The 27,569-nt window shown below is 37.8% G+C and overlaps 2 protein-coding genes across 2 annotated transcripts in view; both read right to left on the reverse strand.

Moving 5' to 3' along the window:
- Positions 1-12,080, reverse strand: part of LOC116295229 (unconventional myosin-VIIa) — a 44,088-nt gene extending 32,008 nt beyond the window's left edge. Inside the window, exons 1-16 of the mRNA XM_031702989.2 lie at positions 11,834-12,080; positions 11,516-11,573; positions 9,745-9,858; positions 9,149-9,226; positions 8,359-8,433; positions 7,206-7,390; positions 5,990-6,111; positions 4,995-5,137; positions 4,356-4,538; positions 3,803-3,887; positions 3,493-3,569; positions 2,797-2,982; positions 1,982-2,055; positions 1,818-1,896; positions 1,106-1,237; positions 165-300 (exon numbers count right to left, since the gene is read on the reverse strand). Of these exons, the coding sequence (XP_031558849.2) occupies positions 165-300; positions 1,106-1,237; positions 1,818-1,896; positions 1,982-2,055; positions 2,797-2,982; positions 3,493-3,569; positions 3,803-3,887; positions 4,356-4,538; positions 4,995-5,137; positions 5,990-6,111; positions 7,206-7,390; positions 8,359-8,433; positions 9,149-9,226; positions 9,745-9,858; positions 11,516-11,533 (1,687 nt within the window). The 5' untranslated portion in view covers positions 11,534-11,573; positions 11,834-12,080. The remainder of the gene's footprint in view (positions 1-164; positions 301-1,105; positions 1,238-1,817; positions 1,897-1,981; positions 2,056-2,796; positions 2,983-3,492; positions 3,570-3,802; positions 3,888-4,355; positions 4,539-4,994; positions 5,138-5,989; positions 6,112-7,205; positions 7,391-8,358; positions 8,434-9,148; positions 9,227-9,744; positions 9,859-11,515; positions 11,574-11,833) is intronic.
- A 1,717-nt stretch (positions 12,081-13,797) lies between these two features.
- On the reverse strand, positions 13,798-26,939 carry LOC116295222 (myosin-VIIa). Its single transcript, XM_031702984.1, has 14 exons — positions 26,683-26,939; positions 26,110-26,148; positions 25,265-25,417; positions 24,601-24,681; positions 24,035-24,118; positions 23,719-23,828; positions 23,192-23,309; positions 22,237-22,368; positions 20,697-20,870; positions 20,114-20,188; positions 19,026-19,184; positions 17,248-17,418; positions 15,843-16,096; positions 13,798-14,819 (listed from the first exon to the last, which is right to left on the reverse strand). Exons 2-14 carry the CDS (start codon positions 26,131-26,133, stop codon positions 14,636-14,638), a joined length of 1,719 nt encoding a protein of 572 aa, XP_031558844.1. The 5' UTR covers positions 26,134-26,148; positions 26,683-26,939; the 3' UTR covers positions 13,798-14,635.
- Between the last annotated feature and the right edge of the window lie 630 nt (positions 26,940-27,569).

Below are 27,569 nucleotides of genomic sequence, written 5' to 3' on the forward strand. Positions count from 1 at the left end.
ATCTATGAGAGGTGGTTCTGTGACCACTAGCTGAGACTGTATTTGTCCCGATGCCTGATTAGTTCAGATTCAGTTTCTCGACCAAGCTTGTAAATAGCCAAAACTGGTTTGCCTCCTTGCCGGTTGGGATTCAAAGGAATCCCAATATCTGATAAATGTTTTACCTGCGGAGTTGTAGAAGACAGTGCCGGCAAAATGTTTGATTCCAAATGTCTTGTCAGAGGTATTCTTGGAGGAAATATATAAATCGTTCTTCTTGTGATTCGAATGGAGCTTCTGTAAGAATGTCGCATCTGTTCCCTGAAATAAATCGTATTGTTAGCCATGGGCATCAAGAGTGCTGTAGCGTCTCTCAATTTTAGAGGTCTCGCCCAGGTTCGAATCCTGGACTCGGCTTTACTGTGAGAAGAATTATTAAGGTATCATCTTCCTGGATTTGAGGAATTTAACAAGCTATTTCTATCTGAGTGTGAACCATACCCTGACTTCAATCAGCCAAGAGTTTGTTTCAAGTTATCAGTAAAAATTGAAGGTTTAAAGGTGATGAGACTTTCGACCAATCAAAAACACTCGAGAAACTGTGTCACTTTGGTAACGCAAAATTGCATAAAGCTATAACTATGGTTACAATTGGACGCCGATGAAATCCCAAATCCCGAAATTCCATAGGCACGTGCCTTCCAAAACTCTGTATTTTCCGACGATGTCATAGAAACACTTTCACTGACGTCCTCCCCAAAACAAGCATATTTTAACGCGCCGGCAAATTCTATTTCGCAAGTGCTTTTAGGAAGCACTGTAAGCAAGACACCACGAGTTATTTTTTGACCAATCAGAGATGCTAAGGTGGATATCACCATGGTCTAATCCATGCTTTAATCCATTCTTTTCTTTCAAGACTTTCCGAACGCATAATCTATTTACGGGTCTAATGTTATGTTTCATATTTATGTGATACTGATGTGAAGTGATGTGTTGTGATTCGAAAATGATGTCTTGCTGAGTGTATGGATTAACTCAAAAAACGACCACCGAAACGTTATCTCTACTAGGGGTCTCGCCCCAATCCCCTTTAACGAGTATGTAAAACCATAGCAACAGTTACCCTTGGGAATCTGCTCTCTTCGTTGACAATAGCCACCACGTTCATGGGTTTTTGGGCCAGTAGATCAAGGATAGACTGGTTGTCTACGAACGTGATGTGATGCCACTTGATGTGTTCCTTGTCGTATTCCTCCTGTTTTACCAAATAAATTACGTTGTTAATAATGTTGTACAATTAAAGATGATAACAATCTTTATTGAGGGAAGCTCTTTCACATAAGTGATTTTCAAAGATGCCCTAAAGAGGTAGAAAAAAATGAAAATTTCATGGAAAAGATGATTGGTATTGCTGGAGATGATAAAGTGGTGGTGGTGGTGGGAATAGAGCAGTTTTATGACTGTGAAAAGCTCAGTGCCGTAAGCGTGACGTGCCGTGACCGTGATGCTTTCTAGAATTTTAATTGACTGATTTTTTTCACGCGCAATGTGATTAGTCTGGCATAGCCGTCACCTTGGCGTGACCGTTTTCGCGCCGTGTTTATGCCGTGTTCCGGGTATTTGATTGGATGGAGAGTAAATTCTCGTGCAATGTGATTTGTCTGACGTATCCCTTGCCGTGTCATGACGAAAAACTGCACTTAATGGTGGAAGTAGAGGTGATGGTGGTGATGATGATGGCGATGGTGTTAGTGATGATGATGGTGATGATGATGGTAGTGGCGGTGTTATTAATGATGGCGATGGTGATGGACACTTTGTATCAACATCATTACCTGTTCTAGCTTGAAGATGTGTCGTACAAAGAACTGCTGTAGATTTTCATTGGCATAGTTTATACACAACTGCTCAAAGCTGTCAATAAAGAAACATTCAATAACTGTTTAACATAACATATATAAATTCTTGTATAGATACAAACCACAAGCTCTTCCTTTACCTGTTATGGTTAAAATTCTCAAAACCAAAGATATCCAGGACTCCAAAAGATGTCCGCACTGCATTTTCGTACTCCTGGAAAATTTCAAAAAGTGTTAAAATGATTTTCGTTCTTTTTCCTTTGCCTTCACACCACTCGTCATCCCCTTGATTGCTATTTCTTTCTTTACGGACATCGCTTGAGGAGACGAGAGTGGATGCAGAGTATGAAATGCAGGCACCGCTTAATCCTACTAAAGTTGAAAGACGAAGCTCCCTCCCTCCCCGTCCTATTCAATCTCCATGGATACCCTTCCCTCCCTCCACCAATCTCTTACCCAGAGTCCTCCAGCGCCTTCCTGCTTTATCGTCAACCCGCTGACCAAAAAGCCGGAAAACTCTGCGCTCGAGGTGGTCCCTCCACCAACACGAACATTTCCGAATTTGAACAATACCGCTGTTTTCCTTGATAACAGGCTCATTTATTAAGGGTTAGCGTAATTTAAGCGCCATTTTATTTATAATTACCATCAGTAAAGTAAAGAATGCAGAACGTCAACGATACAAAGACTATGAAATTCCACAGACCTTTACTTGAACAAATAAATATTCTACACAAAATGGAGGCTAACCCTGAGCAACAGAGAACTCGAAACAGGAGCATTGTAGCCGCGATCCCAACTTCTCTAGAACATGTGGAATGGTAGTCTCCAATATACACCAGTATAAAAAATCCTAAATTCTTAACGCCTCTTCCTACAGTTCTTCTTATTGACCAAAAGAGGTCCACACACTCGCCTGAGACACTTACTAACCCTCCCTACCCTTTGAACTAACCTTTGGCTTAAATATTGCCTTGTTGATTTTATTAACGATCCAGACGAAAATACGCCCATAGATGCCCTTGACAAAGGCGTCACGGACGTCTTTGGCCTTCTCGATAGACACGGGAGAGAAAATCATCTCGCCTCGAGCAAAAGTTGACTTGCTGGTGAACGCGTTCGTTAGATGTTTATATTGTACCTGTGGAGGGGAGGGGTGAGGTGTTAGATCCTTATAGGAGGACTTGGTAGGGGTGGGGAGAGGACGAGTGTTACATTGATAGGGGTGGATTAACATTTTGATCGGATGCCTCGAGAAGGGTGGGGAGAAGTTAGAGTGATAAGGGCGAATTAAAATTTTGATGGGAAGCCTTGGGAGGGGTGGGGAAAGAAAAGATTGATAGCGGTCGATTAACATTTTGATCGGAAGCCTCAGTAGGGGAGAGGATGAGTGTTACATTGATAAGGGATGGATTAACATTTTTATTGGAAGCCTCAGGAGGGGTGGTGAGAGGACAGTTTGATAGGGTACCTGTGTGTGGGCGTGACAAGTGGGAGTGGCAAGTGGGAGTGGCAAGGTGTAGAACTTATGGGTGTTAGATTGTTAGAGTATGTGTTTGTGGTTGTGAGATTTCAATAAGGGAACCTAACCTTTGATTATAGCAGATTATAAACCTCGGGGGTTGGGAGGGTGGGGGTAAATAATAATTACCTCTAGGAGTTTGGCTGCAGTTTGTCCTGTGTCATCATTACTGACATCACAACCTTCTACTGTACTCTTTTCTGCTCCTGTTGAGCAAAAGTACAAACAATTTTAGTCAACACAGTTTTCCATTTTCAGACACATTTTAGACATACATGTAATTATAATGAACAAATGAAATGATGAGAAGTGAATACAGAAAGGAAGGGATTAACTTATGCATTTCCTCTGAAAAATAGGCAAGGCAAACCAGGGTACATCTAAGAGCAAAATGCAGTGTGTATTCTTGTAGATCAATTAGAATCATGAGATACTGTACCTTCAAATTCTAGATTTCCCAAGTATAAAATGGCAGCCAAAAGCTTGAAAATGGCTTTTGCTTCTGCATCAACAAACAGCAAAACCTAAACAGTAACAAAAATTTTTTTGTGATCATGTTTATTATCTTCATCATCACTGTCATTATCACCATTATCATCATCACCATCCTCATCATCATCATCATCACCATCATCATCACCATCATTATCATCATTATCATCATCATGTCATCACCATCACCATCACCATCATCATCACCATCATTATCATCATTATCATTATCATCATCATGTCATCACCATCACCATCACCATCACCATCATCATCATGTCATCATCATCATCATTACTATCATCATCATCATCATCATCACCATCATCATCATTATTAGTTGATCAGCCAATGATTGTTTCAGGGACTACTTCTGCTGCTGCCACTAAAGTTATTGTTGTTGCTGTTGTTGTTATTGTTATTAATATTATTTGATCATATTATTTGAGGTTGCTTCAAGGTATAAATAATCTTTGAAGTATTTTTTCAGTCATATTTACCTTCATGGCTGCTTTGATGATGATAAACTCTTCCTTGTCATCCATTCCTTCACAGCTGATACATCCCCCTTGGGTGAGGTAGTTGTAGTGAGAGGCTTCGGTTAGGTGAAATTCACGTTTCTCCTCATCTGTCATACCAGCAAGCATTCGATAGAATATATGGTAGTTCCTTTCATCACGCATCTAGTACAAGGATAACAAAAATATATGTTATTTACTGTCCTATAGTCAGTCCGGATAGGGAAAAACTGTGCCCTCGGTCTTGAAAACAGACCTTGGCCGTTACTTGTTTTTGTAATCATTTTGTTTTGCTGTTTAGCGGCAAAGGATAACGGACCGCGAGTGTGGGCAGATACTGACAAAATACTGCCTGCTCAAACAGCCAATCAGAACACACCATTTTTTAGGATACCGGACCTGAAAAAAGATTTTGTCTTGCTTGAATTTCTTTGAAATATGCTTCCTTCTATCTGTCCTAGCTCCCGCCTTCAATTCCCACCCTACCACCCTGCCACCCTGCCACCCTGCCATCCTGCCACCCAGCCATCCTGGTAATTCTATCTTTCAGCATGATTATATTATACATAGCACATGAATACACACATATATCATCCCTAACCATAAAATCTTAACACATACCTGATTCACAATTCTTGATTTCTCAAGCAGATACTGTTCAATCCTTGCTCCTTCGATGGCTCCTGACCTCTCAAAATGAACATCAATGTACTTGCCAAATCTACTGGAGTTGTCATTTCTGATTGTTTTGGCATTTCCAAATGCTGTAGATCAATAGAAAACTTCAATAAAAAAGCTTGAGAGATGAAGAGCATGAGAGACATATGCAAGGTTACATACACCTTTTTGCCTCAGGCATAATTTTTGCACATGTCATTGCATTCCCTAGAGTATCATTTCTTTGTATAACAGTTGCACATGAGAAGGCAAATCAAAATATGAACACAGGTAAAACAAAGAAGCTTATTCTCTAATAAATGGCATGTGGTATAAATGTTATTTGATCTCATACTTCCTTCTTTCATCCTCATTTCAATCCCTTCCTTTCCCTCAGCTTCCTTCTTTCATCCTTACTTCAATCCCTTATCTTCCCTTCCATTCTCTCCATCAATTCATCCCTCAGTGTCCTTCTTTCATCCTTACTTCAATCCCTTACCTTCCCTTCCATTCGCTCCATCCATTCATCCCTCAGCGTCCTTCTTCCATCCTTACTTTAATCTCTTACCTTCATCCATTCATCCCTCAGCGTCCTTCTTTTATCCTTACTTCAATCCCTTACCTTCATCCATTCATCCCTCAGCTTCCTTCTCTCATCCTTACTTCAATACCTCTCTTTCATCCATTCTCTTCTCAGCTTCCTTTTTTTAATCCTTACGACCCTTCTTTCCTTCCTTCCATCCACCTATTCATCCTTAGTTTCTTTCTTTGATTCCTTGCTTTCTTACTTCTTTCCATCCATTTAAAATCCATCATTTTTTCTCAACAGAATCAAACATGGGAAATGCTAATCAAAATACAATTCTGAATTCTGATTGGTTGACCTTGTGTTTGTTCTGAAGGTCAGCTCAGCTTGCTGTTTCCCTTCTTTCCTTTCTTTGTTAAAAAATCATACCTACCTTCTAAGATAGGGTTGGCTTCCAGGATTTGTTGTTCAATCCAAGAATGCCTGCCACTAACAGCTGCTAGATATTGGAGAATTAGCTTGGTAGACTCTGTTTTGCCTGCTCCACTTTCTCCACTGGATAACAGAATAAGAGAAGAGTTAAAATAAACAAACAATACAAGGACAGAGAGAAAATGGAGAACATAAGTAAGTAAGTAACATAAGTAAATGAGAACATAAAGTCAAAAAAATAATAATGTAATTAATTAATTCAACTAATTATTTAATTAAACTAAACTAAATTAAATTAATTAAATTATTTAATTAATTAATAAAATTAATTAAATAAAGTAATTTAATTAATTAATTAATTAATTGAATTAATTGAATAAAGTAATTGAATTAACTAAATAAAATAAAATTATTTATTAAATTATTATTTATCATTATTAAAGGTTTTACGTTTTTATGTTAAAACATATGATCAAAAAATGATAGGTAAGATTGAATGAATGATTAAATAAATGGATGGATAAATAGATGGATGGATGATCAGATGGATGAATGGTTGCATGCATGAATGGATGATTGGGGAATGGATGGGTGGACAAAAGAATGAGTTCGAATGAATAGATGATAGATTGAATGGAGGAATGAATGAACAAACGATTTAATGACGAAAAGGAAAAACAAATGAGTGAAGGAATGGATGAAATGACAAATGAACTTATTAGCAAATGAACACGCAAATAAAAAAGTGGATGGATGGAAGAAATGAATAATTGAATGAGTGAATTCATGGATAGATGGATGGATGGAGGGATAAGTGAACAATCAAACAAAGGAACAAATGAATGAATGGTAGAATGGATAAATGGATAAATGAATAGTTGGATAAACAAATGAGTGAATGGGATGAATAGGTAATTAAATGGTAGGACGAAAGACAAAATGAAAGGGGAAAGGTAAAGGAAAGGAAAAGGAATAGTTGGATAAATTGAATGAGTGAATGGGATGAATAAGTAACTGAATGGTAGGACAAAAGACAAAATGAAGGGGAAAAGGTAGCATCAATGGAAGCATGAATAACTTTAGACCTAAAATGAAAGAATGGCAAAAGTAAGGTGCTGCACTCATGTTTCCACTTTAGTTTTGAACATTTTAAGATGTCATCTAGATGATCAATAAGAGGACAGACAATAAAAATCTGTGAGCAACTTGTTAAACACCTTATAATGACACACTGGTCCTGTTGTTCTCTCTTCATGAAGTTATAAGCATTGTCGGCAATGGCAAAGATGTGCGGAGGCAACTCTCCTAGTTTTCTGTCCTTGTATTTCTTGATATGCTCGGCATCATATATTGGGTATAGTTGATAGGGGTTGACAGCCACAAGAATAGATCCAGTGTAAGTCTAATGAAAGAAAAATAAAAATATATTTAAGTAAATAAGGTACATGTAAGGGTGGAGAGGGGGGGATTAATTTATTTACTGATACTCCTATACTCCAGTGATAACTCTTTTGCTTAGCATCTAAGCCTCAATTGTAATTTATTGTTATTAAGCCATTCAATCAAAACCCATGGAATCTTAATTAACTTGTATTGTTCCATAATATGTACAATTCTTTTACCCAGACCCTTTTCACCAAAAAAATTGAAGGCTCTCAGGTAACACACAAACCGGAACACCCAGATTTTAGGTTATCTGATATGCTCATGCTCCACTTATTCTGACTTCCAATATTAATTCAAACCCTTTTTTTCTTCAAAAGAAAAACAAACAAGCTCATTTATACATTGTTTATGGAACAGTTTATTTGTCTGTGATTAACATTCTAAAAAAAAATAAGCAATTTAGCGAGACCCTAGATGCGTACAGTAAAGTACTCGAATTTCGACCGTTGTCGACTGTAAATCAGCGAAACAAATCAAAAACAGATGATTATGCAAAAAATTTAAACCGGTCAAACTAACAGCCGATTTGTGTGTTACCAGAGCCTTCAATTTTTCGTAAGAAAGCTGAGAAGGCTATGGGTATGTAGTACATACATTCCTTACTATACAATGGGCCTTAATAAAAGAAATTAAAAAGCATATTTGTACACAATCGAGGCTAAGACTGAGCAAAGGTGAACTCATAATATAGGATCATTGGAGTTCTCTTGATGAATAATTAGTTAATTAATGATTTAAGATTTTATATAGCACTCTTTCTATATGGATATAATCAAAGTCTCTTTACATTGAGTTGTGAATGTCAGAAAGGATTGTCCTTTTCCGATAATATGACACCCTAAACCTAAAGGAAGACATCAAATAGAATTCCGGGTAAGAGAATCCATAACATCATACATGTATTACTGTATATTGCATACTCACATAAATTTGGTGGCGATAATATCTGGCATACAAATTGTGCAGCATCCCTGCTTCATTCAGATCACCAAGCTGGATCTGATTTATTTTTAAATCAAAAGAAAGAAAGAATTTAATTTTTATTCTAATTCTAGCAACAAATAAATTCTGCAGACATCAGGCAAGGTCTAAAGGTAATTTGCAGGACATAATCACATGACTGTACGTTTACTGGATGACAAAAAAATTCAGACTTATCTTTATTTAATAAATAACTTTTGCTGGATTACTAATGTCATATATACGTGTGGCATGGGTGGTATAGTGGTTTACCGCTCGCCTCTCACCACTGTGGTCTGTGTTCGAGTCCTGGCTCAGACTGGATCATATGTGAGTTGAGTTTGTTTGATGTGTTGTTCTCTCGGACCTTGCTGTGAGGGTTTTCTCCAGGATCTCGGGTTTCCTCCCTCCATAAAGAGTTGAGTGTTGTATGTTGTAAATATAGAATGTAGTGGTAGTGCGTGGGGAGGGAACCTCATGGAAGAGCCCCGTTTGGGGAGTGGTGGTTGTAAAATATAAGTTTTTAAAAAAAAAAACTTTTTAAAAAAAATTTCTTTCCCTTATAAGATACTTTCAATTCCAAGATACGAAGCACTTTAAAATTTGTTTGTCATCCAGCAGAGTCTTCCCCACGAGACCTTTGGCTGAATTGATTCGTTAGCAAAGAGATAAATCAGCTACATGGGACTGTTTGTTGCAAATGACCTATTAAAAAAGGTACAGGTTCATTTAATACAGGTACCACTGTACTTACCATGTCGTCAACTCCTCCTATACTTGAGGGATGCATGACTTTGAGTTTCTTGGACATGGATGCTTTAATCCAATGTTCCTGAAAAAAATAAGATGAGGTCAACATATTACACTTCAAGCAAAGCATCTGATAGACTGAGAGGGTGCAATTCTGCACAATTGAACTAAAATCCCACCAAATTGCACTATTCATTGTTTGTCACACTATTCGTCATTTCCCACAAGATTTGTCACTTTCTGCAAAATGTTCAAAAAATACATCGAATAATAATTATTAATCACTGAACCAAATCCAAGAAATATTTCTTCTTAACTAAAATGAACTCCCAATTTTTTTTATTTCTAGGTGGATTTTATTGCTTTTACGACAAATCTGAGGCCCTAAAACATGTTGCTTTACATACATTCTTGATTGTTGGACAATTTTTTCATTTTTTCATTTTTCAATTTTCTTTTCTTTTTCCACTCTATCAGAGGCTCTAGATCTCTTCATGTTTAAACAAGGTTGTCAATGATTGTGCTAGATAGGTATACATTAGTAGGTTTGGCAGCAAAGAGTGGTTTATGAAATAAATTATTGTAACTTAGTGTACTTACTCTGCCTTCATCATCAACGACTTGTACCTGTCCCGTATCGGCCATCTTGACCATACCGCCGATAGGCAGGTCAAACTCACCTCCATTTGTAATGTCAAGCCAAACATGTTCCCCCTAACGATAATTGGAAAAGAATATGCTTCAGCTTAAAACCATGGGAAAACTTGCTTTATTACATATTTAGGTTTGATATCAATGTGACAAATAAAGGTGTGAATAAAAATCACATCAGTGAAGTGAGATGATATCAGTAATGATAAAAGGGTAAATTTTGCACTGTGAAAAGGTGAAAAAATGAAAAAAACTTATTGATGTTATGCGTTTCGGACTCTTCCTTCTTCGGATTAAAAGAGGTGATATGATATCAAATATATAACAAATACACAAATACAGTATGTTGTTTAGCATGTGCGCAAGTAGTACATTCATGTGTGCCATTTGACTTTTATTTTTGAAGATATTTGAGGACAAAATCGAGGATTTTGCTTCCAGAGGAAGTGTGATCACTGGATAGCCCCACCCCTCCCCTCTAAATAGGGTCCAGTAAAATGACAAATGCTTGTTTTAATTTATTTTTATGTCACCAAATTAAACCTGAAAATAAGTCTTTAAGAGTAAATTTCTGTTTGAAAAGATGTGTTAATATAATTATACAATACAATAAAAAATAAGTTATCTAACTTATTACGATATGTTTTATTACAACGTTTTTCAATTTATCAACAACTTGAATGCTGAGCAATTGAATGAAAAAAACTGTTGGAAAACAAACACCTTAATTACTAAAAAAAACATTAGCAAATGTATTAAAAAAACCAGTTTTAATTTCCTGCAGCCCAATTTTTTTTTCTTTTCTTTTCTTTCCCTTTTTTTTTTTTTTAATTTTTTTCCAAGAATGCAATTTCATAAAGAATACCAATTTAAAAGGAAAAAAATGCATGAAGCTGTGCAATCATCCAATAGCTTATTTTTTTATTTTTTTCAATTACGAGGAAATAATTTTCAAAGTTATTTACATTTCTATATTAGACAACAGAAAAAGTCAAAATTCATGAACAAAGGATAAAAAATTATTGAACTGTCCTAAAAGTATTGAAGGGATTTGGTTAATCTTGTAAATCTTTGTTACAATAATTTATTATCAACGCCCAGATGGAAATTTTGCTTGGATCAAAATTACATTTTCTCCCTCTTTTTAGCTATGAACTTAAAGGAATAAAAATAAAAGATGTTGCTTTAGGCAAGATAGCAAATTATCTATGCATTGAAAAAAAAAAAATTTGACAACGGGGCGCTATTTTATTCGATGCGTTAAATATTCAGAATTTTTATTCTTGACAAGGCATCGAAACGAAAAATCAAGATTTATGAGCACCATTAAAAAGCTTAATTGCATTCTTAGAAAATATCAAAAACGTAGACAAACAAAAAAATAAATAACTATATTTTAAACTATCAAAAATATTCCATACACCTCGTTATATTTTTCTTCATTTTCTATTTTATTATTATTATTTTTTCAATATGCATGAATTCGTCTAGGGTTTGAGTCTGGTAAAATGATTTATTCCTAGAATACGCAAACGTTTTCCTTTTTACTCGAGATTAAGATATACTCTTTTTGATTTTAGAATTACAGATAATTTTGAGATAGGAATCTCTTAAAAAGTGGTTTAAAAAGCTTGAAAGGCCGACCCAACAAACCACGAAAAATATAAACATTAGAATCGCTGCTGTCATACCCAATTATTTCAGCTTATAAACGCCTTACCTTAGATACGATTACCATCTTGAGTATAAAATCTTATAAACCATACATAAATCTAGAGCTAGAGGGGGAAAATATAATAAAATAAATGTTAGAATATAGTTTAGAGTTGAATTTTGTTTAGACTTTGTAGAAATTATAAGAGAGTGCGTTCGAGTGAACTAGAGTAAGTTTGGTTTTAGAGTAAAGCATAAATAAATAATACCTTCCTAGTTGTAATATTAGCTATTTTTTTAAGTTTATGAGGCCTAGGAAGGGTAATTTCGGATGATAACGGAAGAAAATAGAGTAGGAATAAAATAAAATATTAGAATTTCCTACCGTAAAGTTCTCGAATATGGAAATTCAAAGCCGCGAAACTTCAATGACCGCCTTCATTCAAGCTCGATAAACCGAGTGTTTTCCACTTCAGTTGGTAGAATTTTCTCGCATACTGCTACCGTAAGCCCTCGGCGTTGTCTTGCGGTCAAGATATGGAGGAAAAAATAATTTTTTGGGACCTTTTTTGGGGCCAAATTTCAAATTATCTTCCGAAGCGAAGCCCTCGAAAACTTTGAAAGTAATAACATTCAGACGAGGCTTAGCGATATTAGACTCCCGAGCGGGGGTAGAGCGGGGGTAGAGAGGGGCTTAAATTGTCATCAGTATGTCATCGTTTTATTTAGTTTAAAGCTTTATGAAGGCCAACTTAAACAAAAGTTTGTAAAGAATTCAAACTACAGATTTTCAAGGAATATTTTAGGATCTAAGTAATTGTGTTCAAGTTAGAGACAGAATAAAGGCAAAAGCAAGGGCTGGATTGATTTATTCCCGATAATTTGAAAACAATATTGTGCGATAATTGAAAACAATAGAGTTATGAATGAGCTTCTCAGTAAATCAACCATCCGATTCATTTCTATTCATATTAGGGCATAGGGCGCTGGCTTACGCTTGTATTGACGTCATAGTTTGTTTGGAATGGATTGTAGTAATCCCAGTTATCCTAGCAAGGCTTACACGAAATAATGCTAATTTTAATGCTAATTTTCGTTCTCAGGAATACGTTCTCTCTTTCCTTTTCTTTATTTCCTTTTTATCCTACCCCCTTTTCCCCCTTATTTTCATTCATTCCCTCCCTCTCTTTGTTTATTTTATCTTGTTCGCCTTCAGTCAGTTCCTGTAACTGAACGGGGAAAATAAATAAATTCAAACAGTCTTTTTTTTTAAATATAAATATGGTTTATTCTAGAAAAATATAGTCTAGAAGATCAATTTTTAATGACAAAACGTAGAAATATTTCGTTCCCAAAATCATCAAGCAAATTTTAAAAAAAACAGTTACAGATTCCTTGTTGAGCTACGGATGCCATTGAACAAAGTATTATACTTACTGGGGCTAGGGTAGGGATTTTGAGCATGGAATTCAAGTTCTCCTGTTAAATTTAGTATTCAAAAGAAAACAGGATTCGTTATCTTTTTATTCTTTTGGTGAATCCCTTCTCGAAAAATCAGTCACCTTTATTCAATTCAGCATTTTAATTAGTTTTTCGGCTTTTTCAACTCATGATCATTATTATATATGGGTTTGGTCACTAATGGAAACATCAGTTTTTCTAAGTAGTTTTCTTCATTTATTTATGATTCTAAAATTTTGTTCCAAACGAGCTATTGTTTTTTGTCGTTTTGTGATAGAAGTAGGTGTAAGACGAGGAAGGCAGATGTTGTTAGTTGTTGGTGTTGTATTTTTTTTTAACAGCGTATTTAATAGAAGGCACCGTAGTATTTGAGGGGGAAAATGAAAAAGAAAAAACACACACACACACACACACAAAGAAAAGAAAAAAAGTTTTTCCGCCGGCCATCTCTTATTTCCTCTTACTCGAGATAGAGGAAAAATAGACCCACAAAGTTTTTCCGCCCATTCCCCGGACATGCGCAGTCCGTACCTCTACAGACCCCTTGCATATGACGTCAAAGAAGCTCCTTGGAGGGAACAAAACAAAAGAATTCCAAACACCTAAAAAATTGGAACCTATTGTTTTGTCCCTCAGATTGAGCTGCATACCAAAGTGCAGCAAGGGGTCTATTATTCGGCGTGTACCTCTGATCATGAATTGATGATCCAAGCTGACCTCGAATTGACCGCGTTCCCCGAAAGGAATTATGTGGGTCACCTCTTTTTGGTTGGCATTTTCCTAGAAGGTACTAATTACGATGGATTTATCTTTTTGATTGAAATTGAAGTCCTCCAAGAGTTCGACTTCGGCGTTCACGAGCTACCAGTTAAAGAATGAATCGAAGAATTCTTATTCCCATTTAATTGGTTCTCCGGCAGAATCACGAGATAAGCTTTACATGACATACATGAGAGGGTTAACTCAGCTGGTCTGTGTTTCTGTTGTATGAGAGGTATACAAGGACTGGGTAACGCAGTTTAGTAAATTTAGATTTAAAATAAATAAGCATATGCAACGCTAAAAACATACTTTTTTTAGACGTTTCGAGGCTACTTTCTCTTGCTGAGCAAGAGAAGCGCCGGCTCTGAGGACAAGATTCCTGATGTGACGTCATTCCGGACACTATACCCTCAAACAACCCCTCGGATTTGACTCACAAACGTGATACATTACTTCATATTCATATTTCATTATCTTATTTTAATTAATTAATTAATTAATTATTGTTTTGAAATTTAATTATTGGCTGCCTAAGTTGTTTGACACATGAAGCCCAACACTGTTATTTAGTTTTGGTATAGTTAAAAACTTGCATTGTGTGGTGGAGTGTCAGCGCTGTATGTAGAGCTGTTCCTTGATGTCATATGAAATCCACTCGCTAGTAGTGCCAAAGCGGTTTATAGATGTAATTAAAAAGACATAAATAAGAGAGGGAACCTTCTTAATAACGCTCGCGCCATGTAAATTTCCGATTGGGCTATTTTTAGTAACCGGATGCACTTTAAATTTTGCCTCACCCCACTTCGGTGCTCTTTCCTAGTTATGAAGTATATATTTTAAGTTGCAGCATGAGTGGAATTTATTTTCTGAAGTTATTTTCTTTTGCTTACGCAGGCACTTCATTTATTTACTTGCTATTTACGTACGAGTATGCGACAAAAATGTAGTTCGTTCCTCTCTTCCCCTAGTACAATATTTTATTTCCTGTTTGTGACAACAGAGGGTCTCCTTTTCGATAGTCTTCGAGGAGTATGTTACCAAGCTTTTTCATCTCAACGGCTCTTACTGACTTGAGAATGTAAATCGACTTGTCGTACTTTTGGAATGACACGATGGACGATGGATCAGCATGTTTCAAGTTTTTGGGACTGAAAATACAAGTATAGATAAACACTCAATACTCCAGTTTCCAATACTTCATTTTACAGTTCCGTTCAGTGACCTAGAATAATATAGTTCCAAGCCGAGGTTGAAGTTGTCGCGCATGATATAAAGTATAGATTTACTATGCGAGGAAACTCCAGTCTTGACTTGGAACTATTATTCGTGGTCATTGAACGAAACTGTAAAATGAAGTATTCTCTCTGTTTGCAGGTAATTTAATTTCGCATGGAATTGCTAAGAATATTCATGCATTCCAGTGAAGCATGCTGACATGAAGACTGGCTTATGATGAGCTAGTTCCCAGCAATAGACCATTTTCGAGTTCCAAATTACCGCTGTGTTCCTTGGTTAACAGACTCATTTACTCAAGCTTATAGCCCATTTATTACAACAAGGCTTAAACATGTTTTAAAGTGGTTTAACTAAACAGGTTTGTAAAGCTATCTACGAACACTGCACAACATTTGGTGAAATAATGCATGTAAACTATCCTTTGTCTTGCTCTGAAAATATTTTACAAAGTTTCATTATATTGCAGGTTTCTAGTTTCTCAATTTTTTCCTAATGAAAACATAGTTTAACCAAATACGTTTAGGTGTGAATGGGGTGTTAGTCTCGTAAAGGCCGATTTAGACAGTACGATTTTCGCCTACAACTGTCGTATACAACACGCTCGCGTCTGTCGTAGTCCAGTTGTAGGCTTGATTTACACGCACGACTCGAGTTGTAGGATGGCGCAAGAGTGTTGTATACGATAGTTGTAGGCGAAAATCGTACCGTCTAAACCGGCCTTAACAGTGTCTAAGATTCGCAAATAGCAACGGTAAAGTAAAGAATGCACAACTTTAACAATACAAACACGTTGAAATTCAACGGACTTTAACTGGAAAAAAAGAATATTCTACGCAAAAATCGAGGCTAACCCTGAGCCCTGCGCAACAGAGAACTCGAAACTGGAGTATTCAATGGAAACACATGTTCCCTTTCTATGGCGTCATGATCCTTACCTGTCATTTGTGATTACAGCCAAGTGATCAAAGTCGAGGCTCACAAAGAACGACCCTCTCTGTTCACTTACAGAGTGAAGATCAATTCCCTTGCTGTGCATGTAGACTTTGACTTCGCCCTTGGGGATCTTACGGCCTGATATAATAGTGGCATTGAAAATCTTGGAGAAAACATGTACCCACTCTGCCTTGGCTAGTGATACTACTTCCTGTTTGATTGCTTCCGGGTCGCTTCCCACACGCAAGGTAGGAGTCTGGGTAAAGAACGTTAATCTAAGTTTATTCAAGTGGTGTTCTTTAAACGTTGTCTTCACTCAGAACAAAAAGAGCGACTACAATACAACAACTACAAACATAACAAGCGATAGATAAATAACTTAAACCTGAAACACCAATTAGCGCATGCGCAATTAATTAGAGCTCGGTCTATTTTGGCAAATATGCAGGAGGTCGTGCCTCAAGGCTCGGCCGGACCAACAATCAGGGTTTTAGGAATAATTGAGGAGAAGGTTTTGCCTTTTTGATTGCGTAAGAAAATGGTTAGAGCCCTCACCGTGGCTCGAACGACCACGTTAATGGAGGTCCCGTCGACCCTAATTAACCCAGTGTCGGTGCAAGGATTACGAGTTTATCAGTTAATGCGCTGTCGAGTGTTATCAGCAGCAAGAGGAACAACAACAGCAGCAGCAACGATAAAGCGGTTTTCGTATGACTGTTAAAAGTTCATGGCACGAATACGAACACGGTCGTGACACGAAAAGGTAAGCCAGACTAATCACACTGCACGAGAATTCACTCTCCATCCAATCAAAATAATACTTGAAACACATGCGGACTGGGTCACACCAAGGTCGTAGGACTTTCTAAGTACACCAAGCCAATCAAAGTGTGTGACGGACTAATCACACTGCACGAGAATTTACTCTCCATCCAATCAAATACCCGAAACACGGCATAATCACGGCGTGCCGACACGGCCACGCCAATGTCATGGGAATGCCAGAAAAATCACAAAGCACGAGAAAAAGTCAGTCTATCAAATTTCTAGACCTTTTTTACGTCAGTCATACGAAAACTGCTCTAACAGCAGCAGCAACAACAACAACAACAACAGAAGCAACAACGGCAACAACATGAGCAGCAACAATGACAACAGAAGCAACAACGGCAATAACAGCAGCAACGACATCAGCAGCAACAATAACAGCAACAACAACAGCAGCAACAACAACAGCAACAACAACGGTAGCAACAACAGTAACAACAATAACAGTAGCAACAACAACAACAGCAGCATCAACGGCATCAACAACAACAGCAGCAACAGCATCAACAACAACAGCAGCAACAGCATCAACAACAGGAGCATGCAACAACAGCCACTGTCAAGAAAGCCGGTACCTACCGTGTTGATAGTATCTCTTATCAAACCAATCATTTCCATCTGTTTACGGTGTGTCTCCAGGAAGCTCTCTGGTAGAGACTGCTCGATCAATTGACTTGCGAGATTTTCATTGAAAGTCTTTCCATGGTTGATGTAATATTTTCTTGCCAAGAAATCTGCTAACTCTACATCCTAAGATATGATCAAGAAAATTATTAAGATATTATTAATTTTACCAAAATACTGATCGTATGCTGTGTTCCTGGGCCCGGTTCTACGAAGCCTGGATAGCGCTATCTGGCGTATATATAAATCCTTATCCAGTGGATAAGTCGATGCTGCTATCCGATACATTTATCCACTGAATAAGTTTTATCCGTCGGATAGCGCTATCCACCCTTCATACAACCGAGCCCTGATGAATACCGCGTAATGGATAATAGCGGTATGACCACTCGAAATCCAAACCAAAATCCAAGGGAAAAAAATAAATCATAGAGCGGTTTTCACAAACGTGACAAGGCAGCTATATTGGTTTATATACCAGACATCATAAACTTTCTGCGCAGTTTTTGCATTAAAATAGAGTTCAATTCCCGGAGGATAGAAAATGTATCGTTTTGGTACACCAACATGGCCGCCGTGACGTCACGTAAAAAACAAGTAACATTGGTTCCACAGAGTGGATCTTCTTCCACTGGATTTCGATTGGAATTTAGAAGTTGATATTTGCGTGGGAGGAAAACTGGGAAACCCGAAGAAAAATCCACAAAGCACAATAGAGAACTAACAAATATTTCCTTTGGCCGATGCATGATGCGGAGTGGGGACTGGGAACGATCGCGCAAATGCAATGGTTCCAAACAACATTGGCGGAAAGAAGCGGTTTGGAAGGTAAGTTCATGTTTTCTGCTTCGTAAGATATCGTTTGTGTAGAATCTAAATGTTTTGGTTACTTCTAGCTAATATATGAACTTAAGATATTGTTAACGATAATTTATAATGAACGTATCGAATCGATTTTAAATATTATGCTCTTCAATATATCATGGCCAACCGCCAATTGTTTGCATAATGATTGTTGGCGCGTAGCTTCCAGAGAAAAATCCGCCCTCATTTCTACTCACAAGTGAACAGCTACATATTCATTCTGAAGAAGAGACGCCTGGTTTTGGCTTCTTACAGCGCATTGCGCAAAAGTATGACCACATTTAATGTATTCGAATACTTCTATGCACGGGCTTTTCCCTGCAAAACAAGCATTTGAACGCCTTATTTGGTAAAACCAGCCAGCTTCGCATCGGAATGTGTCTGCTTAACGTACAGAACCCGTGCATAGTAGTATGCGCATACATAGTAATATTGCTTTTGCGCGTCCCGCTGTAATCCGTGAGCTGTAATGGCTCGGGGGTAATGTTTTCCCATTTCGGGCCACGTGTCATCCTCTTGAGGATGATATTTTTGTTTGAGTTGTATCCATATTAATGGGTCTTCTCATACGCAAACGGTGAACAAAGAAAGGATGCTCCATAGGAAATGACACGTGGTATGAAAGGAAAAAAGAAATAAAAAAATCGCTAAATGTAATAAAGGTCTAAATGTAGCCCTGTATATGTCTATCATGCCCGTTCATCTCTCAAGTCTTCTATTGGTCTAAATAATTTGGAAATGATAAAAATATCAGAAACGACAACTCCAGTCGATTTGGCAATTGCCAAAGTACATGCTAAAGAGGTCTATTCTCTGTTTACGTTAAAATCAAAGATGTAATGCTCAAGGGAATGACACTTGGTACTCACCGTGTCACAGGCGTACTCGCCAAATCTGATGCCTCCAATCACCTGGTTATAGATCAGGTCGGTCTCCACAGGGTCACTGGAGGGATTGGCGCTTGAAAGGAAGAGATCTTTACGGATGAAGATGCCCCACTTGCCTCCGATAGCTTCGATTTTGAGATTCTGGAATGATCAGGTTTATATAGTATTATCTTTAATTTGTCATCATCATCATTTTCATCCATCATCATCATCGTCATCATCATTACCAAAATCAGTACTACATTATCATTTATCATTTATCATTTATCATCACAGACATCAACAACATTATCGTCCTTATGCTCATTAGTCATCATTATCGTAATCGTAATTAACAACATCATTATCACCAACACCATAATCATCTCTGTCATCAACAACAACAGCATCACCATCTTCATAAACAAGTTCATCATCATAAACAACATTATCATCACCATCATCATCACCAACGCCATAATCATCATCGTCGTCAACAACAGCATCGACATCATCATCAATCGATCAACACTTGTCATCATCATCCTCATATGATCACCAAGAAATCTTCCACCTTCTTTAACAATGACTGTAATCTAATCTCCATGATGGAAGGTTGTTAACATTTACGACCGGGTTACGTACCACCACCATCATCATCATTATTGTTGAGGTCATATCCTCAACAAGCTAGTTTTTATGTTCTCCCACCGTGTTGTTAAGTGTAAGTCCGCTAACCGGCTAATACTGCTGTCGCTTTGTGTGCACGTGGTTATTTTGGTTTTGATGGTTGCGACGTGTTTGTGTGTGTATAGTGCGTCCATCAATTGGTAAGTTTTTCATTGTTCGCTCGCTAATATTTGTCGTGATTGTAATGTAATGCTCTTTGTTTGCTAGGATCTTACTTCGGAACGAATTGGAAATGACATTGTAAAACCTTTTGATGAAAATAGACCAATTGTGACTACACGACTCGCGACCGTCAGTGGAATATGTGATAATATCAACCTACGATCATCATCATCATCATCATCATTATGGAATCATCCACTACATTCTGCTTTCATCATGATGGATGATTGTACATTTACCTTGTGCTGTGCATATTGCTCACAGAGCGAGATCACGTCCATCACACTCTCTTGTCCACACCCCCAGTTGAACACCTAAATAAATACCGTAGATCAATTACAAAACTTTAGAAAGTCGATTAAAGCCCTGGAAAGGGGAATAATATCACTATTGTCTGGACCTGGGCTTTCAAAGAACCTTATACATACGAATGAATAAATAAATAAATCACTTTTATTTAAGTGTCTAGTCGTTCTAGCGCTTTCTCACTAATTGGGGACACTTTTCGCTCACACGCACTACCACTACATTTAATATTTTATGCACACAACGCTCAGCTCAGCATGTTGATTTTTACGGAGGGAGGAAACCGGAGAACCCGGAAAAACCCAATTCACATGTGGCGACCGCAGGGCTCGAACCAGCGACCCGACCCGTTGGACTCACAGCGGTGAAAGACGACACGTTATTAGCCGCGAACGCCACCCATGCTACTCTTGAATTGAATTGCCAAGCTAGATTTCTAAATTACTTTGTTCGGGTTGAGCACATATGTGGACATAACTTACCAGGATGGTTTACGTATGTGATGTAAAATATTACCTCGTCAAAAACTTTGGCAAAGACAGAGAATCCAAAGACATTCTTCAAGCCGATTTTCTTTTGTATCTGTTGAAGAAGTTCTTCGCATGTCGTTGAGGAGTCCACTTCGTACTTGACGGTTTTGCCGTCCATTGTGGTCACTGGGAGAAAGATTTTGCCTTCTACTTTGGCTGCCTGGAGTAATGAGTGAAGGAAATTTTCAAACTATATGCTTTCAGATATTATAATATACTGTTATTTAAACAATGTCACTGATTTAAAATTACGTAGGTTGGCATTGAAATTATTAAAGACTCTGATTCACTTCAACCTATTATGACGTATTAGTTTCCGAGATTTCATGGAATGGAAGCCTCAAGGAAGAAGGCGAAAGGTCGGGAGCCCACTACAGTCATGGAGGAAGTCACGCATGGCAGACCTGAAGAGCCCAAACATCACATGGGAGCAGGCAAAGAAGACAGCAGAGTGAAGTAGAGGACAATGATGAAGGATTTCCTCAAGGGAACGAACAGGAATAAGCGAGATTTCGTCATGAGGCATTTGTAACTTAAAGGTGGGTTTTGCTCTCGGAAGCTCGGTTAATAAATCATAATTCGTTGGGGAAAAACAAAACCAACGCCTTTAATAAATGTAACTGAAACTTGAAAATACGCAAGGCAAAATCCGCGCATTGCTGGTTTTTAAAGATCCCAAGGAAAAGGAAAAGAAAATGTTGGCAGAAACCGAATGAGGATTGGGCACTTATTTAAAACGCGGTGACAGGACAACGCTTTTGAGTAGATGTCATTAGCTCCAGTAACATATAAGACATACGAAAATAGAGAGTAATGATAAAAAGGTAAATTATACACCGTGAAAAGATGAAAAACATTACTGACGTTTCGGACGCTAGTCCTTCTTTTACTCCGACGAAGGACTAGCGTCCGAAACGTCAGTACGTTTTTTCATCTCTTCACGGTGTATAATTTACTTTTTTATCATTACTTTTTCATTAGAAACACCGACGAAGCTCACACAGGTTTTTAGCTAGTTATCTCTTCTTAACATAGAGAGAATATTTTGAGAAAGTAAGAATGTAACCAACATATATGGCAGCTATGACGTCACATGCAGAAGGGCGAAAGACTTGGCGGCCATGTTAGTTAACATGACAAAAGAAAGCAAGACCAAACTACGACGTCACATTCACAAGAACAAGACATGACAGCCATGACAATAGGAAGCAAGTCTTTTGTACGTCATCAAAAATGGCGGTTATGACGTCACATGCTCCTCAAAAATTCTATATTCACGGGATTTTTAGGTAATTTTCAAATGGTCTTATAAGAAACTAAAGAAACTAATACATAAAAAACGAGAGTCAACAATATTGAACTACAGGGATCAATGTAAATGAGAAACGCTTACGGTACGATCACAGTTCGCTAGGTTACTGTTTATCCAATCAGAATGCTCAAATAGGCACCGTGACAGTCACGGCACCTCACGTTCGTACCGTGAGCTTTTCATACTCATACGGACCCTCCTCTTTATTTCTTACGTGCATCTCAATGAAGTTTGGTGCAAGCTTTCTGTTGCCGACCTCTAGTGTTCGTTGTAGGCGTTTCAGGCAATACTCTCCGTATTCACTATTAGGTCCTTGCTTGAGAAAATTCCTCAGAAAATTCAAAAACTAAAAAAACAATCAACCAATTATAATGTTAATTAATCATTGATAAACAAGGCGCACGTCACTCGGGCTCTCTTACTCAAGAAGGGAACTGCAGTGTTGAAGGGAAGAAAAAGAAGAGATGGGCAACAATGATGAAGTCAGATGTACAACAATAATGATCGACTTCAGATGGGGAACAATAATGACTTCAGATGGGAACAAATATGACGTCAGATGGGGAACAATGATGACGTCAGATGGCGAACAATGATGACGTCAGGTGTCAAAAAATAATTATGTCAGATGGGGAATAATGATGAATTCAGATGGGGGACAATGCTGACGTCAGATGGGGGGCAACGATGAAGTTAGATGGAAAATCATGATTACTTCAGATCGGGAATAACTAGAACGTCAGATGGAGAACAATGATGACTTCAGATGGGAGGCAATAATGACGTCAGATGGGGAACAATAATTACGTCAGATGGAGAACAATGATGACTTCAGATGGGAGGCAATAATGACGTCAGATGGGAAACAATGATGACGTCTGATGGGAACAATAATGACGTAAGATGGGAAACAATGATGACGTCTGATGGGAACAATAATGACGTAAGATGGGAAACAATGATGACGTCTGATGGGAACAATAATGACGACAGATGGGAAACAATGATGACGTCTGATGGGAACAATAATGACGTCAGATGGGAAACAACAATGACGTCTGATGGGAACAATAATGACGTCAGATGGGAAACAACAATGACGTCTGATGGGAACAATAATGACGTCAGATGGGAAACAATGATGATGTCAGATGAGAAAGAGTTCATACCTTCTGAGATGGAGGGAAGCAGCCAAGACACAAGGCCATGAGAATCCATCCACGTGATGAGCTGGTTGAAGAAGGGTTTTCAGTCAACTGAACACATATTTGATTGTAGATCTCGTCTCTGCGGAAAATAAATTGGGTCTTAATTTCTATGTTATGACGTAATCTATTGTATATTTCATGTCAGGTCGTGTCATATTTTCTCATTCATATCCTGAAGACATGATATCATTTGCTGTGAAAATGACATCGCATGATGTCACGCCATTAAATGTAACGCCTTTCTGCTCCATGTAACACGACAGATCATCTCACGTCTCGTCGAAATTGAAATTGTGAGTTGAGCGCGTTGTGAATAGAACATTGAATGTAGTGGTAGTGTGTTTTAGTGCGAAAGCACTGCAACGACTAGACAAGGATATAACTTACAGCCTAGTAATGTCTCTACCAATCAGAACGCAGCATTGATGATTGACCATGCACTAGTTGGATTTGACTGATTAGATTGAGATTATATAAGTCATTCATACCTGAGCTCAGGGCGGAAAATTCCATAGCTGCAGATGAATCTGACTTTCGTGATGTTCGAGGTTGGTTTGGACATCAGAGAAAGCTCAGGCAAGCTTTGCCATTCTGGATGCTGATCGAATAAAAAACCGTTAGTAAAAAAAGAAAACAACAACAACAGTAACAGCAACAACAGGAGCAACAGGAGCAACAACAACAACAACAGCAACAACAGCAACAACAACAGCAACAGCAACAACAGCAGCAGTAACATCAACAGAAGCAGCAGGAACAACAGCAGCAACAATGCACAATCATATGACGCAATGTGCTGCGTACCTTAACTGAATCCATCTTGCGTTTAAATGTACCAGCTTGTTTCAGCTCAGCGTTTCTTTGCATTGTACGTTTGAATACATTGTCCTGTAAAGAATTAGACTATCATTTATAGCCAGAAAGTTTAAGTCGTGCACAGATAAAATGTTAATTAATGACTTAATTATGACGCTGTAAGAATTATGACCATTTGAGGGCCACAAGGATCAGTGATAGGTTGCGGCAATTCTACTTTCTTGTAAAATCCTGAATTTAGAAATCGGATAAATTATTTATTTTTTTCCGGTCCGGTATCCTAAAAACTCGTGCGTTCTGATTGGCTGTTTGAGCGGGCGGTATTTTGTCAAAAATAAAACAACAAAACAAAACGATGACAAAAACAAGAAAGAATAAATACGGGAAAAAATGAATAAGTTATTTACCGTCCTATAGTCGGTCCGGATAGGGAAAAACTGTGCCCTTAGTCTTCAAAACGGTCCGTTTTCAAGACCTCGGGCACAGTTTTTCCCTATCCGGACCGACTATAGGACGGTAAATAATATATTTTTATTTATCTAATAGTTGCTGACCTCTTCGCTTATTGCTTCTTCTTTAGGTTCTGGTAGATCCATCATGAATCGTTTAATGACATTGAAGATCGTCAGCGCAATCTGAAAATCATTTTTTTTGAATATATCTAATAAAAAACCACCTCTAGGGTTTCGTGTTTGATTCCTGGACTTCGATAGGTCTCTCCCATGCTAGTTAGATCAGCCCAGAGGTTGTTTCAGGGTTCAATCTGTGAGTTAGCCCTGCCCTGACTTAGATCAGCCCAGAGATTGTTTCAGGGTTTGATCTGTGAGTTAGCCATGCCCTGACTTAGATCAGCCAAGAGGTTGTTTCAGGGTTCTATCTGTGAGTTAGCCATGTCCTGACTTAGATCAGCCAAGAGGTTGTTTCAGGGTTCTATCTGTGAGTTAGCCATGCCCTGACTTAGATCATCCCAGAGGTTGTCTTAGGGTTCTATCTGTGAGTTAGCCATGCCCTGATTCAGATCAGCCAAGAGGTTGTTTCAGGGTTCTATCTGTGAGTTAGCCATGCCCTGATTCAGATCAGCCAAGAGGTTGTTTCAGGGTACCGATATAAAAATAGTGTTTAGTTTGGTTTCGTTTTAATTTTGCAAAGAAATCTGGGTTTTTCATGAGCCCATAATATTTACGAAGTGAAAACTTATGATTGGTGAATCAGAAGTACCTCCTCGTTATCTTCATGTTCTCCCAAGTCATGCAGAGAAGAATAGAGTCGTGTTCTGCAGTAAGTGTAGGGTGACCCATTCTGGTAGTGATCACGTGCATAGTCTGAGAACGCGTACTGCGCAAGATCTGCTGGCTCGTCGAGGGACGTCAACTGAAAGGAAAATGAATGGGCCTATCAAGCTTCTGATTTTTGGGATCTATTCATCTCATCCCACCCCATCCCATCCCATCCCATCCATCCATCCAGCCATCCATCTTTCATATCCATCCATCCACCCATCCCATCCATCCCTCCCATCCATCCCATCCCATCCATCCATCCATCCATCCATCCATCCATCCAGCCCATCCATCCCTCCCATCCATCCCATCCCATCCCATCCATCCATCAGGTCATCCATCCATCCATCCATCCATCCATCCATTCATTCTCAAGGGCCTTCATTATCTTCATTCATCGGCTTATTAGTTATTTCAAAATGTTTGAAAGAATCCCAAAAATCTCAAGAATTCACTTCACTTTCAACCGTAAAAAAAAGTCATGGATTTCTAAACTTTATCATTACATCAAATTTTATTTATCTAACGAAATATGTTTCTCCAGAGATTCTAAAAATTCAAATTATTACAGAGAAATCTGATTTTCTCTCTTTCTTTCTTTCTTTCTTTCTTTTTTTTTATCTTTTAAAGTAACGCAAGCCTTTTTGTTTACTTTACTAAATAAGCTTGATAAAAAAACTGCCGGAGATCATGGAATTAAATGATTAGTAGATTAATGATAAATCGATAATTAATTAATGATAAATTAATGATTACTAAATATTTTGAAGTGAAATGCCATACCTTTTTGATTGGCGAGAGTTCCATGTCTTACTGCAAAAGCTTCAAAAATTATATATTCATAAATCATTAGTTTTCGAGACCAGTAATTATTTTGTGCTATTAAATTTGCTGCTTTGCTAATTGCTTAACTTATAATCAATTTAGTAAATCCTTAAAGATTGATACGAATTGTTTGTCATTTTCTCTTTCACAATAAAAATATCTAGTGTTCAAAACTTTTTAAAAAGGAATAATTATTACGATAGCAATATACTGTGTTGCGCAGTCTAGTCGTGAATTTTAATATTTATACATAATTTAAAATCCAACAGAGTTGCTAAAGTTGTTAAATTTATACTTATATAAATAAAAAAATGCAAAATATACAAGTACAAAAGTAAGGAATACTTGATGGTATATGGTGATAAATTGTTTTTGATAAATTTTTGCTTATTTCCTCTGGACTAAGATTCGAAAAAAACAAACTAAAAAATTGCTTATATTTTATCGAAGAAATTTGTCTTTAATTTATAGACTATATTTCAAAAATATATACCATTTATGCTATTTAAACGTTATAATTTACGTACTCACCTTTCAAGGTGTCACTTTTAATCGCATTGATCAAAAATGACTAGTTTTATTCAGCCACGGGAGAAATCAATAAAAGTTATACTAACAAGTGGCGAAAGCTGGAAGTAAGTTCTCGAACTTCTATCGGTTCGCTTGTCAAGCAGAACTTGCATGTAAAAATTTTTGTCTCGTTATTAGTTAAGAAATATTGACATCCAATTGGTATAAGATGAGTAAAACCAGAAACGAATGGATGGAAAGACAATTGCTTTTGTTATGTAGCAGCAGTCCAAAAATAATAGGAATGCCGGACATATATTTTTGAATTTTTTAAATGTAATTTATAAACTAGTCAAAACACTTGCGATTTTTTTTGCCCGAGGTAATGTGACGATACCTCACGCGTCACGTCATGGTGATGTAAAGGAATGGAATTTGGATGATGTAAACATAGTATGTTGGACTTTCGGTGGGGTGATTATGTACTTGATGAGCAAAAGATGTATAAATAAAGAACTTGAATTTAAGAAAAATAATGAATATTATTGGAGGTTGGATGGATGGACGGGCGGACGGACGGACGGATGGATGGATGGACGTATGGATGGATGGATGGATGGGATGGGATGGGATGGGATGGATGGATGGATGGATGGATGGATGGACGGACGGATGGATGGACGGATGGATGGATGGATGGACGGATGGATGGATGGATGGATGGATGGATGGATGGGATGGGATGGATGGATGGATGGATGGATGGATGGATGGATGGGTGGGTGGATGGCTGGACGGACGGATGGATGGATGGACGGACGGACGGACGGACGGATGGATGGATGGACAGATGGATAAAACGATGGATGAAACGATTGGGACTTTACAGGAAATTACAATTTTTCAAT

This window comes from Actinia tenebrosa, unplaced genomic scaffold (genome assembly GCF_029948245.1).
Source record: "Actinia tenebrosa isolate PJP-AT-01 unplaced genomic scaffold, QUT_ActTen_1.0 PGA_scaffold0__85_contigs__length_37466705, whole genome shotgun sequence".
Classification (NCBI taxonomy): domain Eukaryota; kingdom Metazoa; phylum Cnidaria; class Anthozoa; order Actiniaria; family Actiniidae; genus Actinia; species Actinia tenebrosa.